Here is a 20,379-nt window from a genome sequence, read left to right as displayed (position 1 = left end):
TTACGTGGACAACCAGAATCAAAGAACAAAGTGAATGACTTATGGTCCAAATTTACTGCATGTAAGGTTGGTCGCAACTCGTTTTGACTAATAATTGCATGAATTTGTTGCAAATCTACGGGAACCTGCACAGATTTTTTTGGATTCGGCCGTGTGTTTCATAGGAAAATCAATTGCCTCACAATGATCTGATAAATGATTAAACTGATTATTTGATACAAAAGATGTTGATATTGATGACCCAACATGCGCCCTCTCCCCCCTTGGAGTGAACTACGTGTATTTGTTTTGTTTATCACACCTTGAAAATTCGCTTGCCCTTGCGATTTTCTGGCTAGACGGCCCAGGAACAGAGGTACCTGAAGCACGATTGTTTGTTTCTGCTGTTGTGCAGAATTTCCGTTTGGTTGTTTCTTTCTTATAGTACTGAGGACCCTTCTTTTTATTTGCACTGGCAACTGGTTGCGTGTTTGTAGCATTCTGCTGTTGATTTTCCTCCTCGTTAGCAACGGTTATATGAATGAGTGGAACTATTATGTATTGAACAAAAACGCGTCCGACAGTCTGAAATCATGTGACCTGGTCGTTTACAATTATAACAAACCATCCCTGCAACTTGATTATTATTATGTACCACATTTACTTGTTGTGGCTTGTTCTCATTTTTTGCAAAAACTTGAATGAGCGAAGGATCTAGGTCGGTACATTTGGACATGTGTTTTTTTATTTGTTTATACACATCTAATTCCGTACTGTTGGGCTGCAATTTTTTGTCAAAACACCGCACTAACGCTTCAGGCAACATTGCAGTGATACTCGTAAGGTAGATCAAACGGATAAAATCTTTCACGTTGATTTTGGCACTCGTAACCCACCCGAGTTACTTAAACTAACTTGATATTCATTTAGCCGGTCGGCAATTAGCGCCGCCTGCTCGACAACATTAAGCTGAGTCATGGAGGCTTGCTTAAGGATATTTCTCAATGCCAATACTACATCTAAAGCCTCTTCGTACACGGCACGTAATCTGATTTTGAACTCGTCCCTCCATGTAAGCGCCTCTTGGAAAGAAACCCCCCTTAGATAAGCACTCGCGTCTCCTTTAGCAAAGTCTATGAAGCTTTTGGCCTCCTGTAATTGTACTGCTGGGTCTGTGATGCTTTTTGCATTTAAATGAGTGTCTACAGATGAGATCCATGCCTCAACATTTTGAGGCAGGAACCCATTGACCCGACCTTGAAAAGGGACAATTGCTGACCTCAGCGCTTACGAGATCACCACATTGGGGTTGCCAGTCGGAGGAGTTGCCATTTCCACTTTCACTTTTTTCTTATCACTTCTATTCCTTGCGATCCTATCAAATATCTATAAGAGTACACTCGACCACTACGTAAACGCATATGCAATGTACTGTATAAATGTGTTATAATAATAGGAAAATCCCCCAAAAGATACAAAAATACAGATAATTTAATAAAATATTATACGGAGAATTCCTGCAAGAAACGATTAGCAACAACGAGAAGAGAAAAAAAAATAATCTGCGGCGAGAACTCGTAGTTGAAGTATTGTATTCTGTAATGAAGGAAGATTAAGATGGCGAACAACTCACCCCCAGAATACTGGACGATCGACTCCTGATGAACACACTTCAACAGAGGAAAGAACCTGAATAGATAAAATGGTACTTAGCTCCAGATTATATGGTGAAGGATTGTTGACATGGGATGACGTCTCAGTTCCTGTCTCAGTCTCGCGTCGGAAGTCGTGATGACGTCACGGTCTTCTCTCGGTGCACGATGCATGAAGAAGTCCTAGATGATGACGTCACAGCCTCCATCCTTGCCTTACTTCCTCTTGCTCTACTCTCTGCGTCCTTGCTCGTGATCGCGTGATGTTTCATTTGTTTGTTTTCTTCTTTCTGTTGATGTTCGATGCTGCTCTCGTCCGGTGTAGATTCTCGAAGATAAGTGACAACAGTCACTCAAACGTCGGTGTTGATGCTTGTATTCTTCCCGATGAAGGACATATCTTCGTCTTCATAAAATGTTGCGTTGATTGAAGATCCTGTTTCCTCTGTTTAGTTTTGATGTCGAAGGTGGAAGTTTGGTTCTTGTAGACCTACGGTCGGCTGATATGGGTCTTGTTAATTTTATTCTTCGTCGCTCCGCTGCCACCAGTCTAAGTCCCTTCTTCTTTGCGAAAGACTTTTTTTGTTTTCTCCTTACGACTGTCATTCGTAAGTATTTCTGGTTCCTCCCATCTCCTTGGGATATCTTAGTAGAGTGGTTCTTCTTAACTAAAGGAGAGATTCAAAACAGATAAGTTGAAACAGATATAACAACTTTATTCTGTAACTCCATACTAGGAGATGCAGCTCGGTCGGGAGACCGATATGTTTGAAGGTTGGCACGGAACTGCCATTCTAAAGCATCACGTCGATAGCGGAACATTAGCTATCTCAGCGATTCATATAAAAACATATGTAGTCCGCCGGCTCGGAAGTTACAAGTTTCCGGCGTAGGTTAACAGGTCAACCGCTTCCCATGGAAGTTGTTGTGCAAAGTTATCATTAATATAAAATGTTGACAACGCACAGAGCTGAACCAGGCTACTGCAGACAGCGCATAGCATAATCTAGATCTGCTTTGGTCATGTAGGACCCTCCTAATGCCATGACCTCAGGTCATGGGTTTTTATTTACAGATACTGTAATCTGAAATAATGTATTTATTACACATGAACCAGCGGGCGACAGGATTAACAGAGTACCTTCGTCCAATTGTTCAGGGGCGTTCTTAGACATTTTGGGGCCGAGGGCACAGTCTCATTATGGCCCTGTTATGGGGTGGGAGGCCAGTGAAGCGAGCCAAAGCAGCTGGGGGGTAGGGGGAAATATTTTAGAATATGAGTAATTTATTATCATTTTAAAGGCACCTGTAAATACAAATTTCAGACTTAGCTATATAATATTCATAATTCTCTCCCTCCCACACATGACACTGACACCTCTTGGCCAAATCCCATTACCCAGGGCTGGCCCAAGCACCCTTCAAAGGGGCCACCCGCCCCGTTGGTTAAGCAGAAGGCCAGATTCATTGAATCATCTGAATGTGTATTATCTGGACAAATAGGGCCATTATGGGGCCCTCAGAGGATAATTAGGACCCCTATAAGCAGTAATCAATTACCTTAGATCGGCCCTTAAGCCAATCAACGTTACCCGCTCTCCTCCGATCCGTATGAGAAGGTCTACAATGGGCTCTACGATTGGGAGGGGCCCCCTGGAGAGACCTATTTCTTTTACATAACATTTTTGTTCACAAAATTGGAAATTGGGGCCCTTTAGTGGGCCCCAAACTTTCGGGTCCAAATATAAACGAGGCCCTTGACCATTTTGGGGCCACTGGATTTAGTTTGTCCTGTCACAGAAGCAATGGTTAAATTTTGCATTTTGGGGACCCTTCACTTTGAGGCCCGGGGGGCGATTTCAAACAGGGCCCCCTCCCCTGCCCCCCTCAGGAAAGCCACTGCCATTGTGCACATATTACTGAATAGCAGGAATGCTATTGTTGCCGTAGAACCTTCGTGTACATACCTATAGGTCAGCAAAAGTGTTGTCATCTTTAAGGGCACTTTAGTTGTGAGTTATGCAAACCATATTCAAAACCAACGGGATAAACGCTTCCTCTACAACAATACAATAATTCGAGTTCAATGGAATATTTTTATATTCGATATGAGAGAGAGAGAGAGAGAGAGTCAAATTAGGAGATTTTCCCTGGACGAGGAGAGTAAAAAATATCTATTCATTCGGTTCTCTCATTTAAGAGAAATTTAAGGTTGAATTACTTGTCCTTTAGTGATAATGATATTATTATATTATTGGTAGAAATGCCCGTAGATGTCATCGATCGACGAAAAGCAAGCATTAGCAGAAATGCTTTTGTATATCGACGTAGTTCAATGAAAGTTGACTGAATATCTTAACGGTCTTTTGGTAGAGAAACCATTATACCCTTACCATAATGATATACGTATCATAAAACAGCAGGTGCAGACGCCAAGTCCCCAACAAATATATAACTGATGCTATAGCAAGCTATTATTTCTCTACAACAAATATATATTACTAAATATGATAGCAACTTTAAAAATATACAGTATACGACCATAATGAAATGATAATCGGTTCGTCTCCATTTGCAAGCAAACAGGCAACTGCCTTCGAAAAGAGACTGATTTACCAACATACAAATGAATGATAAGTCGGCTTACCTGGCTGAGGAAGTGTGTGACCTGGCGTCAAGTCACTGAACGCTGAATGGCAAGAGAGAGAGAGAGAGAGAGAGAGAGTCAACTTCCATAGTACATATTGTATGTAACAAAAAGAATCTTGTTGAACCTTACATTTAGTATGCCTTCACTTGGAAATTCTTCTAGAAAGTGAAAGCACATGGAAACGTATTCTATAATCATATAAAATACGGATGTATAGGAATGTAAAGAAGGGAAACAAGAAGAATGTTATATTTCAAGATAGCACACTGTCGGAAGTTCTGTACCGTAAGACAATCCAGGTGCTTCAGGCAATTATTATAGGAGCGGTGGCTTAAATTTATTTTTTTTTTATTTTTGGGGGTGGGAGGGTGAGGTCAGCTGACCCAGCTGTCTTGCTATCGAGATACTACTAGGTTATGTATGTGGATATGCATGCATGCATGCATGTGTGTGTGTGCGCGTGTGTGTGTGCGTTTGTGTGTGTGTGTAAGAGAGAGAGAGAGAGAGAGAGAGTCATTGCTCCGTGAAAATACATACCTTCAAAACGAGAGGACCTGGACGAGGTAATCCTTACACAACTAGGATAGCATTCGCTAGATACTCATTACAGATTACATCTATCTATCCTTTATTTTATTTAATGAACTGTTAAAAACTATTGATACTGGTCTGTACAGGCTTAACAACAAAACTGAAAATTAATGACAAAGTGATTGTGTAATTATTACAGCAGTTTCGACGGCATTATATTTATATACGAATCTTCTCTGTCTTAGAATCTTTTTATCAGGACGTATACGTAACTGGTATATCAATCAAGTGTCCCAGACACTTCAAGATTTCTGTTGTCTGGGGGTTTATTTTCTCCGAAGGTGAGTCCACACTGTCGAACAATTAACAATTGTCTGTCGGTCTTCGCCTTGTCAGCAGAGTAAAAAACACTGGTATACAACCTAATCTGGTGCCACTGTTTCTTGCCAGATCTACTTCCATCGTTTCAACATTTATGACGTCAACCTGCTTCGCTTATGATATGGTAACAATGTTTGTCCGCCGGAAATTGTTCGACCGTGTGGACCAAGGCGAACCTTTAACGTGTCGACAGCGCACTGGCGGTCATCTATGAGACGACAAAGGCGAATGAATTGAGAAGTTTGGGAGAAATTTTCTTTCACCGTTAAACCATTTACATCACAGATTAAGCGACATAGAAAGTTAGCACTTAAAGTTCAGGGCTTTATTCCATTCCACCTATCAGAGGGACTGTTATACGGCTTTGTACCTTATTCCAACACATGCATTCTACTGTTATGTTCACGAAGACAAACTAGACCAGGCTTTACGTGACTTCCGAACCACGTCGAGAGTGAACTTCTATCACCAGAAATACACATCTCTTACACCTCAAGGAAATGCTCGAGAATCGAACTCGCGGCCAGGATCAGGATATTGAGGAGCTCATTACTGTAGTTCTTTACTTGAAGTGACAAAGGTTGCCTTTATCACCGGTATGGCAGAGTATTACTATAGCAGCCAGCCAAGCTTTAAATGATAACTACTACTCCCAAGAATAGTTTCAAAATCTATAACAAGATACTTCGTTTCATCTAGAGCAGTTTCTCCCCAAGTCTGGAATTACTTTCGGCTTACTGCATATCGAGACCATAGATAGATGCCTTATATCACTATTTGGTATATAAGTACTTTAACTACCCGTTTATAATGTTCTCCTCTACTCGTGCTTCATGATACCATAATGGGATAGTTTTATATATTCAGAGACTGTCGATTCAATTGGACAAAGCCTTAAGTGATTTCGACTGCGATAACATCCTTTTTGTATATGTATAAATTCATAAGAATGTGAACTATTATGTTTTGATTGGTAGTAAAGCCTGCTTTGTTATTGGAGAAATCGGTAAAACTAGCGATGATTTATGCACACTTTTCAACATTTAAGAGTTTTTTTATATATTCTGCACTTTGGACACAATTGCGTTTTTTTTTTCTTTCTCTCTTTTTTAGTCGCAACCTATTTTATTTATTTCGCGACCCACTGAAGGGTCGGTATTCACAGTTTGAAAAACGCTGCCTTACAGTAGGCGTTAGGGCCTTAGGACCCTCCATGTGTTGCAAATCTTTTGCAATGGAAATTAGATCTGACACCAATAATTACCTTGAAATAACGTTTTTCAATTTTCTTATTTTCGCCTTAGGTGGCGACCTCTTCATAGAAGTACAGAAAACTGAACTCAGTAACAGAAATTGTGGTATGTTGTAAAACTTTGACAGAGGCAGAAGTATTACAAAGGTTAGATTATTGTTTATAATTTTCCCCCTAATCCTTAAAAATACCCAAAAGATCAATAATAGAACGTGGGAAATTCTCATTGAATTTATGAAGGTTTCCGCCGCAATGCACGAAATTGGAGGGTTTCTAGATAGACAAATTGATAGATCATTTCACTTACCACAGATCTTAGCATAAGTAATTTACATTAGGTATTATTTGGTCGAAAGTCCAATAACGTCAAATACTGAGAGGTATAAAACACATACAAGCAATTCATACGTAATTTTAATACAAGTTGTATAAATTCGAAAGGAAAAAATATTTTGAATTTGGCACTTAAGAGCACAACACCCATATGATTGAACACTAATACAGGGATAATTTGGGCACAATAGTACATACATTGCCATAATCAGTTTTCATCGAACATAAGGCTACTTACAGCGATGACATTATATATTTGTCTTACTTCTAAGGAAATTTGGCAACTCTCAATTACACGAGCTTCTGTTGGGTACAGTCTTGGGTGTTGTTAGAGTGTCAAACTGACTTTTCCTTCTGACTGCGTAAAACGCAGTCCATTGGCAAGCAATTGATCACAATCCGGCTATATTGGGGGGGTTGGAGATGGGGGTGGCAAAAGTGACCCGAATAGTATGGCTATACCTGGAATGTTTTTTGGGGGGTCAAACGGCCTTTTCCTTCAACCTATGAAAAATTCAGTCCATTGGTATGCAACTAGTCTTTATGCATGCAAAATGGCCATAATTGGACATTTAATTGCAATCCTTTGTATTTTAATGGAGTCAAACGGACTTTTCCTTCAAACTTTGAAAAATGTAGTCTTTATGCATGGAAAATGGCCATATTTGCACATTTGATTGCAATCTGGCCATATTGGCTGTATTTTCTACAGTTTGAATGAAAAGTCCGGTTGACATCCCCAAAACCACACAAGGTATACAGACCCTACTCTTCAGACCTATTTTGCCCCTCTACAATATGGCTGGATTGCTATCAAATGTCGAAATATGGCCATTTTCCATGCATAGTTATCAATTGCTTGCCAGTATACTGCATTTTTCAAGTTTGACGGAAACTTCTGTTTGACACGCAAAAAACAACCAAGGATATCATACAGCTTAATTGCTCGGACCTTTTTCACACCTTTGCAATATGGGTGAATTGCAATAAAATGTCCAAATATCACTATTTTCTATGCTTAATGATCAATTGCTTGCATTTTTCTGTTGGAAGGAAAAATCCGTTTGACCTCAAAAAAACACCCTTTTTGCCCCTCTGCAATATGACCGGATTGCAGTCAAATGATCAATTGAACAAATAAGAAGCACCATTACTGAATCCTAAAAGAATTATGCAAAACGAGTCTAATGGATTTTTTACACAGCTTATATTTGTGAGTGCCCTGAATACAGTGCAAACTTTTATATTGCAAAAACGTCTCTGTATAATGTTTTCCCTAAGAGTTAAAACTCAACCTTGAAATGAAACTTTGTGAAATATCTGCAAGGGATCAATATATCACACCAGGTTTTCTTATTGTTCCATTACTCAGACACGATTAAGAATCATTATGCTAGACAATATGCTAAGCGGTTATTTAAACAACCGTAAAATAAAAACATGACAACTTTTCTGGCAATAAAACACCTGTGAATTACTATACTGTACAGTCAATTAAAAATTATTATTACTTGGAGATAGCAATGTTTCAGTAAAGATGTCTTAAGCAGAGAGAGAGAGAGAGAGAGAGAGAGAGAGAGAGAGAGAGAGAGAGAGAGAGAGAGAGAGAGAGAGAGAGAGAGAATCTGGGACTTACTGCTGTCATTCCCAGGTGGATCTGCATAAACTAGGAACAGGTCTGGCAAATTAATTAGTAAATAACACCTGGGATCCGAGAACGACTGGGTAGCTCATCCTCAACTGATTCATCAATTGGATTATTCATCGATTCAGAGCCTCCAGTTGATGTCCTTGTAGAGACGATGGTCTCTGATTGAAAGGATTTTGTCAAGACATGATTCTGTTGCAGAGTAAAGTGACATTGAGCAGCCCATAATCTGGCAATCGGTTGCAAAGCAAGACTAACTCTGGGAAGGTTTACGAATTATCATCTTTTTGAAATATTAATGTATAATAAATATCGATAAGAACTAGACCTAATGAACTGATCTGAATATAGAATTTAGGTCAAAAGCCAAGCACTGGGACCTATAAGGTCATTCAGCATTGAAATGGAAACTGAGGGTAAAAGTTTTGAGAGGTGTAAGAAAACCTCTAAACAGTTGCACTACGAACCAAGTGTTACAAGTGGGTGGAAAGTAAGATGAAGAAAGAGAATATGAAAGGAGGTACAGTAAAAGGAGCAAAAGTGGTTGCAACTAGGGGCCGAAGGCACGCTGCAAAGAACCTTAACTAATGCCTGCAGTGCAACGCATGAGGTCCACTAACCGCGCTACCCCTCTACAGGGGAATCGATAAGTACCAGACCTATTGAACTTACAAAACAATAATTGCAAAAATGGGGTAGGGTTATAAAATATACACTCGCCAACTTTCACCTTGATACGATGCTTTGATAAAAATTATTGCCGAAAAACAGTGTTCGTTGCTGATAAGACGAACACAAGAAAACAAAATTTTAAAACTTGTATTTTTTTTAATCAATAGCTGCCAAAGGGGATTCTTCTTATAATACGTAAACAGTCATTAAAACAGACAGAAAATTTAGGTTATCGGGAAAAAAAAAAAAAAAAATTCCCTGTCTTGCAAAATAATGCTTCTTATTTTTTTTCCGCATATGTAGCTTAACAAAACCGATGCAACTTTAAAATAAAGGTTTATTTTTAATATCCATTTTTCACGTGGGTGTAACCGTGACAAGAATAACTCGTGAAAGCCAAACGCTGAATCATTTCAGGGAATTGGTTTGAATCCAACAATCCTGATATTGGATCAACGAAGGAGCCCACTCACCCCATTACTGAATTTCTATGGCAAATAAATGTCAATTCAACGAATCCGTAAGTTTGCATCTTATATGCTAATTCTATTGGAATCCAATAGACTTTCGTTTTCATCGTGCCACAAGTGTTCGAAGCAGAGAATCTTGGCTTAACTTAATGAATCCAGGTGAAAATGCCACAGGAAAAAAAAAAAAAAAAAGTCACACAAAAATGTCACAAAAAGAAAAATCACATTAATCTTTCCTAGATAGTGAACCCCAGGGGTAAATTTTAACCAGGTGTGTATCAATGTATCCACCTTTGTGGCGTGTTTAATACAAACACGTTGGAGATTTATTGTTTAAACTCGGTATGTACCCACCTTTTCTGCATGTTTAGTGCAAACCCGTTTGGGGATTACCGTAAAACCTTAAAACAAAAGACTGTAAATATAAAGATAATGACCCCCAAGAAATATTGTAAATTTTTCCATATGACTTTATTACTGGTCACCATAAGTTATTGTGACTTTATTTCCTGTGACTTTTTTTTCTACCAAAATTGTGGCTTTTTTTTTCTGTGACATATTTTCCTGCGACTTTATTATCAGTCACCAACTTGAATACGTCTCTTGCAAGAACGCTCCATAATGACTGAATGCCCTGCGCATTCCTTTTTGTATTAACTGTAACACAGCGAAACACTTTTCACACGTATACTTCAGAGCAAATAATGACATATCAAATGCAATTATTCAGCTGACAATATACATTTTTTTATTAGCATAATCCTTTTATTTTGCTTTTTTGGGAGCAATGTTTTCCGCTTGAGGTTTCTCGTACGCGTTTCTTTTCTCATCATGAAAAAATAGACAATAGTTTAACCGAGATGTTTTGAAAGAATAAAAATCCCTGACGATACTTCCCCGTACCTCTTAACCAAGACCGACCACATCAGAAGAGCCACTGCATAACTTGAACGTTTGGGAACGTATTCAAATATCACATCAACATAGTGTTACCGACAGCTTTTTTTTTCGGAGTGAAATGGTTTTGGAATGTTGTTAAAAAATTACTGGAATAGCAAGAACAACGACAGCAACAACTAGGAATGTGATCTCACTAATATCAGAGATTCCTTTCATTCCCATTCGCAAGATTTGTTAAGGAAAGGATGGATAATTCAAAGTGACATTAATGCCTCTTGTATGGGAATCTGAGCTCTAAGACCTGGCAATAAGGCCTAAAACAGCTCACCCTACGGTCGAAGTCACAGCATTCTCGACCTTCCTGCACCCTTCTTAAGATTTTATCTCGAAGATGTCATGCTATAAGGGCGAAATTGGCTTAGAGTTGGTGCCTTTAAGGGCGAATCTGCCCTGTCGATGGCGGATCCCTGCCGAGAGGACATGATTTTAATGATTTCCGAACAATGGAAGCCGTTGGGGGCGGGGGCTGGGGCGAGGAGTATAGGATACAGAAGAGATATCAGCTAGGCATGTTTAAAATTTGGTGATGTGGCTGTTTTGTTGATTAAGCTGGCCTTAAGCCAACACGGGCTCTTGTTCCTGGAACAGCCTGTAACAAAGTTTCTTCACTTCAGTTTTCTACCGTGTAAATGTGCAGACGCTTTTGGTATATACAAACATATTTTCTTTCCGATCAAATCATTGAAGTATGAATACAGACAAGTTAGATGATGAATAGTAGTTCAGGGATTCTTTCATAATACATGTCTATGCAGCTTGGGTAAAGTCTAAATGGTTTGCAAGGTGCATATGAAGAGGGAATGAGGCAACTGAGGGAGTATGCATTTGAGAGGCGACCTTTTAAAATGATCTTATCAAGACTAAGCGAATTAAAAGTGCTAGACAATGGATTATGGGTGAATTCTGGATAAAATTTTTGTGTGAAGCAGTTACAGTTAAACTACTATCAATGGAAAGCAAACATTGAAAGCTTTTGCCGACGCCAATTAATGAAAGGTATTACTGGGAATTCTTTTGGTATTTCTGGTATCAGCTGTTGTCATACAGCCAAGAAAAACATTGTAAATATGTGTTATCTGTAGGATTTTCTACTTTATTCTTGTAATGTTGATTGCCTTTGCAATCTCATATGGTTACAGAGTGATTGGATTACAATCTAGCACTAGTCTCATCTCTTATTACTTCTACAAATTCTGACAGTTTGCTAACCTTGAAGTTTAGCAATTGAAGAAGGGAGAACTTCAAACAAATTGGTGACACAGATGCTCTCCAGCGATAGCTACTGCTCCTATAAATACCAGCCTTGTTAATCAGAAAATAGAGATGAGACAGTGCTTAGATTAGTACTAACTTCAGGGAGCTACCGAACCTGTGATATATATAATTGGTGATATTACATCTGTGACTTTTATGTTACACATACTTATATTTATTTCAGTACCTTTCAATCTAAACTTGTTCGCCTATTTGTTGCAAAAATTTCTTGTTCTAGACGAAGTGGCTGACAATCTGTCCAGGTGTCAATGATCCAAGCACTGAATTGCATTGAGGTTTTCTCTTGGTTTTACTTCGTTTGTTCTACGATCATTTTGTCAAAGTCAATCACACTCATGGATAAAAAAGACTACCGCATCTTATACCTTCTCAACAATTCAGCAATAAAATAGACCTTTATGTCTTTTAGGTTTTTCGAGTGACTAGGTCGTCCTAAAGTACCTTCAGATAATTTTCCAATTCCCTCAAAAGCAAATATTCATATGTATACAAGTTGTACATAACTTTACTGGAATATGGCAGTGGGATGTGGATTTGTGTTAAGTTTCTAAAAGTCATAAAGATATTTTGGATGTACTCGATATGAAGAACAGGTACGAGAATATATTCTTACGTGGTACGAATGCATTATATTTTATACGTACACACACTAACACAGACACAATACACTCACACACGCACACACACACACACACACACACGACACACACACACACACACACACACAGACACACACATATATATATATATCTTTTATACGTACACACACTAACACAGACACAATATATATACACATAACACACACACACACACACACACAATATATATATATATATATATATATAATATATCTATATATATATATATATATATATATATATATATATATATATATAATGTAGTGGTAGTAAGATTAACTAGTTGGTAACTAAACATATGAATGCAATTATGAACAGTGTCTTTTCTACCAAGAACATGTTAGACCATTTTACAAAGGGGAATACATCCATTTACATTCATGTGTTCATTCTGACAAGTAGAATCTCATTTGTATAATGTCTTTTCTAGAACAACAGGTTAGACCATTTTAAAAAGGGGAATACATCCATTCATATGCATCAATTCTGGAAAGCAGCATTTTCCTTGCATTAATAACGGTTTCGGAAAATTTTCAGTATGTAAACTTAGAGAAGAAATGCAATATTACTATCAATTACTTTGATTCACAGTGGCACATCCCCAGGACGTTTGTCAGTCCGTTGATAAACTGAAAGTTAATTGTAATTCAGCTGCGAACATAGCAACTTAAGACTCCTTGTCAGTTTTTACACGACTCAACTAAGCTTTATCTTCGTTCTCCCTAAGTGTGAAAATGACATCTTGCTTAATGGGATCATGGCCGAGTTGGTTGTTTGGGTCCGGTCGCAAGTCGATCGTCTCCCCCTCTGATGGCGAGATGCTGAACGAGCGTAAAACAGCGACTGTGAAAATCAGCAGCTCCAGACGAGCCAGGCTTTCTCCTATGCAGTTGCACTTGCCTGCAAATCATACACGTACACAGCTGAATTAGTATCATAATGCATTGAGAGAATGTTTTTATTTCTTATTTGTATTTATTCTTTGTGCAAGTGTTAAAGAATGCATTATGAAATCATTTATATTCATTAACAAAATGGATTTATCTTTTCATCTTTCTATCACACGCACATACACACACACTCACATACAGCCAAGAGGCTGATGAAAAAAATGACCTTTACTCTGGATATTCCATTAAACTGATTTTTCAGAAAGATTTATAAAACAAAATAGAAAGTAAATATGAAAACAGTCAAATTTCATTGAAATTTCGAAGAAGAATACAGAGAAAAAAAGGAACAGAAGTACTACAGTCATTGTTCATTGTCATGTCGCACCTTGACAAATAAACTTTTGTTAATTCCATATATTCTAATCCAAAGCAGATGTGTTAATCTTCAATCTTCCTTAAAATGATAAAATTACAGAATTAGGATCATGTACTTTCAACTATGCATTGCCAGTCTTGATTTCGGTAAGTGAAAATAGCTAATTTTGGTAATGCTAATCCTGTCAGCGACTTTCGTCAATCTGCTTAATCAAAATCCTAGCGTGGACTTAAAATTAAAGTATTAAAGAAAACTATTTTTATTATATTAATTAAAGACACCAGTCTCTTATTCTTACCTACACTGAAGGGCAGAAATCCTTCCTTCTTCATGATAACTTTGCCGTCAGCATCTATCCATCTCTCTGGCCTGAACTTCAGTGGTTCGTCCCAGTAGCGTGGGTCATGGTGGATGGAATCGATGGAGGCCATGCAGATGGTGCCCTTACCATGAGAAACGGTGCTTATGGCATTTGCACAAAATACGATTGAATTCTATTGCAATTTTCATGATCTTTTTTATGAGGGGGCTCCTATATTGAAAATAAACTATTTATTTCTTAGTTTAATGTAGGGATAAATACATTTGTTCTTAAATGCTTTATCGTAATCGTTGTAACAAATAACCACACTGCGCCTTCATTATTCTATTAAACTCCGAACACTTAATCCTTCTATTCATGTTTTATAAGCAAACGAAAATGATAAGACTGAGCCAAGTGTCAGTCACTGGTCAGGTACTGGGAATTGCTTAGTGGCTCTAAAAACTCAACTGCATTTATTACATTTTTCAACAGAATAACAGATTTACATATTGTAATCATAAGTCTTGAAAACTGCTAAGTGTAACCGAATGGAATAAATGTTTGGCAAGCTCACCTTGGGAATTCTATAACCAAACAACTGGGTATCCTTGGAGGCCACATGTTGCGAACCTGTGTTAGCTAATGCAGATTTCCTCAAAGCTTCGTTGATGACAGCTTCCGTATATTGCAATCTGCGAAATTAAGAGAAAAAAACTATTAATCAAACAACACACATTTTAACCAATCTAACTTTGTCTTCCTTGAATTAGTTAATTAAAAGAATATGAACAGAATTTTGAAAATCACGGTATAAGGAACTTTCCCTCCAGGTCTTTCCTACAACACAGTACCCATTCAGTTGTTGCTATAAACTGGCCTCTTGCCTCTTCCCCCTATAACCTAAATCTATAATGCCTAACTGACCAAACAATAATTATCCTAGATTAAAACCTTATTGCATTTTTCTGTACGTGTAAGTCTTAATGACTGATTTTAAAAAACTTCATTTGTCCTGTGGATTCAAAGAGAGAGAAAATGAGAGACCATATTTACTTTGACCTATCATCCATTGTGGGCAACGTGTCTTTGGGCAGGGCGGCATCTATTTCTTCCTGTAACCTCTGCTGGACGTGAGGATTGTCAGCCAGATACAAGAAAATCCACTTCAGGGTGGTAACAGTTGTGTCGCTACCACCGACAAACATGTCAAAAATGAGGTACGTCAAATCCTTCACTGATGAGAGAGAAGGGAAAACTACAAATACTATATGGATAAGAAGTTAATACTGTGTGCAAAATCGCCAAACCTAAAAATTATTCGTAATTTATGATAAAAGTTTCACACTTTCATTCTGAAAATAGATGAATAAGTAAATTTTTGTGCCGTTTCATCATGTTTCATAATAAAATTTTAATTTCGAAAATAAGTATAGCTATTGGCAAAAGAGACTTGTTTTGACTGATGAGGGGTGAAAGTAATCAAAGTTTTGTACTAAAGAACGTCAAAGTGCTTACATTAAAAATTTGGGTTATCTGAAAGTATTTTCCCTCTAAAATATGTAAGTTAGTCCGCAATTTTATCTAACATAATTTTTAGTGCCTCACTCACTGGCACACGAAATGACTTACATTATAAACACTCCCTATACATTAGTCTACTATTGCTTTCTTGTCGTTTTCTTTGATAACAATTATTTTGCGCAAAGAAAACGTAACACACTCATAGCAAACTAACATTTAACAAGTTGGTTTCATGGAACCTCTTAATTTGATATAGGCTATATGAGAAATTTGGAACATTTTATTCGATGGGGTTTAAGTAAAATACTGCAATAATATGGAGAAACATAGCAAACTTTTCTATGAAAAATATGGTAAAATACTCTGATTAGCTGTTATAAACACACAATTTCCAATCAACAGACTTTCTGCATTATACCATGCACATAGTAGCCTGAAATTCTCACTTTGATTTATTGCTAACACAGACAGACAGACAGACAGACAGACAGACAGACCTACCACCATGAACCACTCTATCTAAAAGAGATCTCTGGCAGAAGCAGACATCCACACCGGAGAACAGAAAGGAAGTACAAATACATGGGGCCTTACAAACAATACGTAACTTACGTGGGAAATTTGCTGAAACCTTCCTTAGATGTTTCTCAAAACTTAGATGTGAGTCAAAAGTTACACCTAGAATAGTTAAAGCTCCAGACTCGTTCAGCAAAGTTCCATCCACCTGAAGGGGAGGATGGGTTGGGAAATATGTTAAGAGATCTGCTAACCAATACTGTTTTACTTTTATTGGAGTTCAGCCTCATACCCCACTGACTACACCATTCCTTGATCCAGCCCATGTCGCGACTGAGGCTGAGGGCAGCCTCATTTCTCATAAGGGGAGACTTACTACATCCACAAGTATTGCATCATCGGCATACTAAACAATCTTGTTTTCTAGACCAATAACCATGTTACTTGTATACACTAAATATAACAGTGGACCAAGAACATTACTCTGTGGAACTCCAGACACAACAGGTTTTTCACTAAAGATCCAGTCCACAGCAACTCGCTCCTTCCTACATGTAAGAGACATCTTGAAGTAATCCTAAAACATAGCCAACCCCTCTAAGATTCTGAAGTTTGTAAATAGGTGCCTCGTGATTAACTATATCGAAAGCAGCACTAAAATGTATTTGAATTACTCTGTACTCAAAACCCTTATGAACATTCCCTTGCAAATGGCATGTGAAGTCTGTAAGAACATCATATGCTTATTGATTATCAGCTAACAATCCATTCAATTGCACATACTTAGATAATGGCTTAAAAATAAGTTTTTCCGCAACTTTAGAGAGCACCAGGAGAATGGAGATTGGCCTATGCAGTCTGCAGATATGCCATACTTTGGTACCAGCACTGTATTACTGACTTGCTCTCATTTGCCAAGACACTTTGTCGACATAAAAATCTATAGAATCTTCTAAACTTTGGAGACAATACACTAGAAAGAAAGAAAAAATAAACAAAGGAAAGAAACTACCATGGTCTCCTCCACCTCAGATATTAAGATTATGAAAAATTTTCTTAACGTGCCTAGATCGAAATACAAATTTTGTAAGCAGAGGTTCAGGATGATAAGTATCAGGGAGAGGGACATCCTCAGCTGATTGCTTAGCTTCAAAAGCTTGATGAAGCAGTTCAGCCTTTTCCCTAGGCTGAGTAAGTCCTTCAAGTTTCCTCTTCGAGAGACTCGAGATAAATGGTTTAATTTTCATTTCAACGGTATCCCCACTCGTTGAAATTGGTCTGTTTGTTATGTTAGACTTGTCTGCACGTATCAACAAACCATGGCTGGTCATTTGTCCTAAATTTGATGACCTTCCTAAGGGCATATCTTATTACAGCCTCTGAAATATCACGTGCCTGACAACCTTCAATAATGCGATAACAATTGGTTCCGGATTTCAACCAGGCCATTATTCCAATTGTGGAATTAGGAATATACTGGTTGGCAGATATGTCCATTTCAATGGTGCAAAGATCAGAAGTGTTAAATATTCACAGACCTTGGACTTCACAATGGCTGGAACATCTGTATGAGGTCTATCTATTACCAGAAATGTATGTGGGTTCCTTAATCAACTGTACAAAATTGGAGGATACATAGAACTCGAGAGACCGGCCATGTTGATCTGTGGAATTTGAATTTAGCCATACTGAGCCATACTAATTCTCTCTAAAAGACAGCCATATATAGAATGGTTGATATCTGAATTATGGTAAATAGCAAATACGTGAAAAAATGTAGAACTTGGTGAATATTTTAAAACAAAAAACTTCATGGCAACTAAACTCCAAACTTTTCTGACGATAAATAGGTCGTCCAGACTTAGAATATACGAGCATACCTTGCGCGAGTGGGATGTTCCGATGATAAATCAAGTAAAGGCCAACAAACCCCAGGATTAAAAATACGAACTTTGACTTGCTACTACTTACAAGAGTCTCAGATTAAAACATCAAATCGTAGTTACGGGCACAACTTTGGAGATCAAGAAAATTTGACCTGAAGTACCGAATATTTGAGTAATGCACTTTAACATTTTTCTTGCTGTAATGAGAAAATTAAAATTAACAACATCAAATCAGAATCAAAACTGATAAATAAACTCGTAACAACAGTAACATTGTAAAAATCAACAGAACACTAACAATACCATAAAAGAAAGCGACAGTATTTACATTATCTAAACAAATTCTGTTGAGAACATAAATAAACGTCACCATATGTCACTGAAAAAGCACCAGAAGCAACTGGTCACAACTTTTGCTCTCTCTCATCAGTCTGTCCTACACACTTTTCGAAAAAGAAACAAGAAAGTGAACGAAAAAGAGGATAAATGGCTGGTTGCACCCTCAGGCAAGGGATCTAAAGCCACTACAATCACTAACGATACTAAAAATTACATTTAACGCAGAGAACCAATACGGTGCAAGTAACCTTCATCAGAAATCAAGAGGAACTCACCACTTCTGAAGCTGGCGTTGTCCTGACTGTTATCCATCTCAATGAGATAAGAATCTATCAAATCTTTAGGGTCGTCTGGATCCAAAGCTGCTCGATGTTCTTCTACCAATTCCTGGAAATCGACCTCCATAAGTCTATTCATAAGTCAACCTTGGTAAGTCGTGATATGCTCCTTTTGACTTCCTTTTTTTAATGGATTTCAAAATCTATGACAGATTTCGTAGATATATAATTCTATGATAAGTTTACTCATTTTCTTTAGCATTAAATCTAACAAAAAGTCATCATAATTTCGCCTTTGACATTATGATGACGTCAAAATACAATATTCCCTGGCTATTTTGCTTAAACGTAGTGAATGCTTTGAAAGTGAAACTCACATCAAAGTAAGCAAGAAACTTTTCAAGAACCTCTTCAAACAGGTCCATTCGCAGGAATTTGCGTAGAAGGAAATTCGGGAGGATGGTCCTCAACCATGGGAAAATGTCTGGAATGATCATTGCCGCGCCAGAAGCTCCGAATTCTTCAATTAAACGTTTGAATTCCAGTAAACGGGGATCATCTTTCTCAAACTGCTTATCTGGAAGAAGAATTGAAATGGTAAGCAATGAGGAAAAGGATTCAGGTGTTTGGCAAAGTCTCTGGATGATGTTAGAATATCATATATTTTTCAAGGAATTTCTTTCCTTTTGTATGAAAATATTTCAATCTTCTTACAGGATAAGAAACGTTTTTACATAAATTTTATATCTGTAATACACTTATTCTTCTTTCGCCCATGTGTTCTAAAAAAAACCTATTATGCAAATATATATATATATCTTAACATTCACTACTTTACATAAAATAGAAATATGCAAGCTGACTGTTCTGAACTTACATATTTTGTACCTAATGCTCTGTACAGGGCTGTCACTGATTCAAAATAAAAGATGCAAACTTGAACCCTGACCTGACAAGAATCATTTATCAGTTGAAATTCCCTTTGACTCTAACTTATTCCCCATGTATGTATATAATAATGGGAAAGTAAATCCACAATAGATGTATGCCTGTTTGATTTTCTGGATTTACTTTCCTTATTGACTCATGTGATTATGAGTTTTCTTTAAGTAATAATAATAAAATAATAATAATAATAATAATAATAATAATAATAATAATAATAATAATAATAATAATAATAATACCTCGGAAGAAGACCCTCACTCCAACAAACTTTGTCTGGATGCTGTTGAGTTTATTTTGCAGTTGTTTAATCTCTAGTAGCAAAGATTGAGAACTACAATACAAATTCAATAGCATCCAGACGGCCATTCTGCTCAATTAATAATAATAATAATAATAATAATAATAATAATAATAATAATAATAATAATAATAATAATCAGTGTAACACATCTTAACGTTACACTGATGAGGAACACCGTTCAGGTGTTCGAAAGTCTTTTTTTTATATTTTTACATAGAAATATATTTTTATATATAATTGTGGATATTTTTTAAACAATTTGTTTTCACGAAACTGTGAATTTCTTAACAATAATAATGATAATAATAATAATAACAACAACAATAAAGGATTCGCCAATGGAATTCAGTCCCTCAGCAGTCATCGCTGGAAAATGTCCTGTAGATCTGCACGAAACGTCGCGTTGGAGAGAGAGAGAGAGAGAGAGAGAGAGAGAGAGAGAGAGAGAGAGAGAGGGAGAGAGAGAGGGAGAGAGAGAGAGAATTTTATAAGCAATAATAAACACCAAAATGACTCAACCGAATTTTACCATGCCCTTTGGTGCGTTGCTCGCCAGCCTAAGCAACAGAGAGAAAG

At 37.4% G+C, this 20,379-nt stretch overlaps 1 protein-coding gene across 1 annotated transcript in view; it reads right to left on the bottom strand.

Moving 5' to 3' along the window:
- Positions 1–12,710: 12,710 nt before the first annotated feature.
- The window catches only part of LOC135219645 (cytochrome P450 2L1-like), a 36,312-nt gene continuing 28,643 nt past the window's right edge, over positions 12,711–20,379 (bottom strand). The window contains exons 5-10 of the mRNA XM_064256575.1: positions 18,932–19,131; positions 18,552–18,663; positions 15,068–15,248; positions 14,589–14,706; positions 14,009–14,153; positions 12,711–13,341 (exon numbers count right to left, since the gene is read on the bottom strand). Of these exons, the coding sequence (XP_064112645.1) occupies positions 13,142–13,341; positions 14,009–14,153; positions 14,589–14,706; positions 15,068–15,248; positions 18,552–18,663; positions 18,932–19,131 (956 nt within the window). The 3' untranslated portion in view covers positions 12,711–13,141. The remainder of the gene's footprint in view (positions 13,342–14,008; positions 14,154–14,588; positions 14,707–15,067; positions 15,249–18,551; positions 18,664–18,931; positions 19,132–20,379) is intronic.

Source organism: Macrobrachium nipponense, chromosome 1, assembly GCF_015104395.2.
Source record: "Macrobrachium nipponense isolate FS-2020 chromosome 1, ASM1510439v2, whole genome shotgun sequence".
Classification (NCBI taxonomy): Eukaryota; Metazoa; Arthropoda; class Malacostraca; order Decapoda; family Palaemonidae; genus Macrobrachium; species Macrobrachium nipponense.
This window is presented reverse-complemented; position numbering and strand designations above follow the sequence as displayed.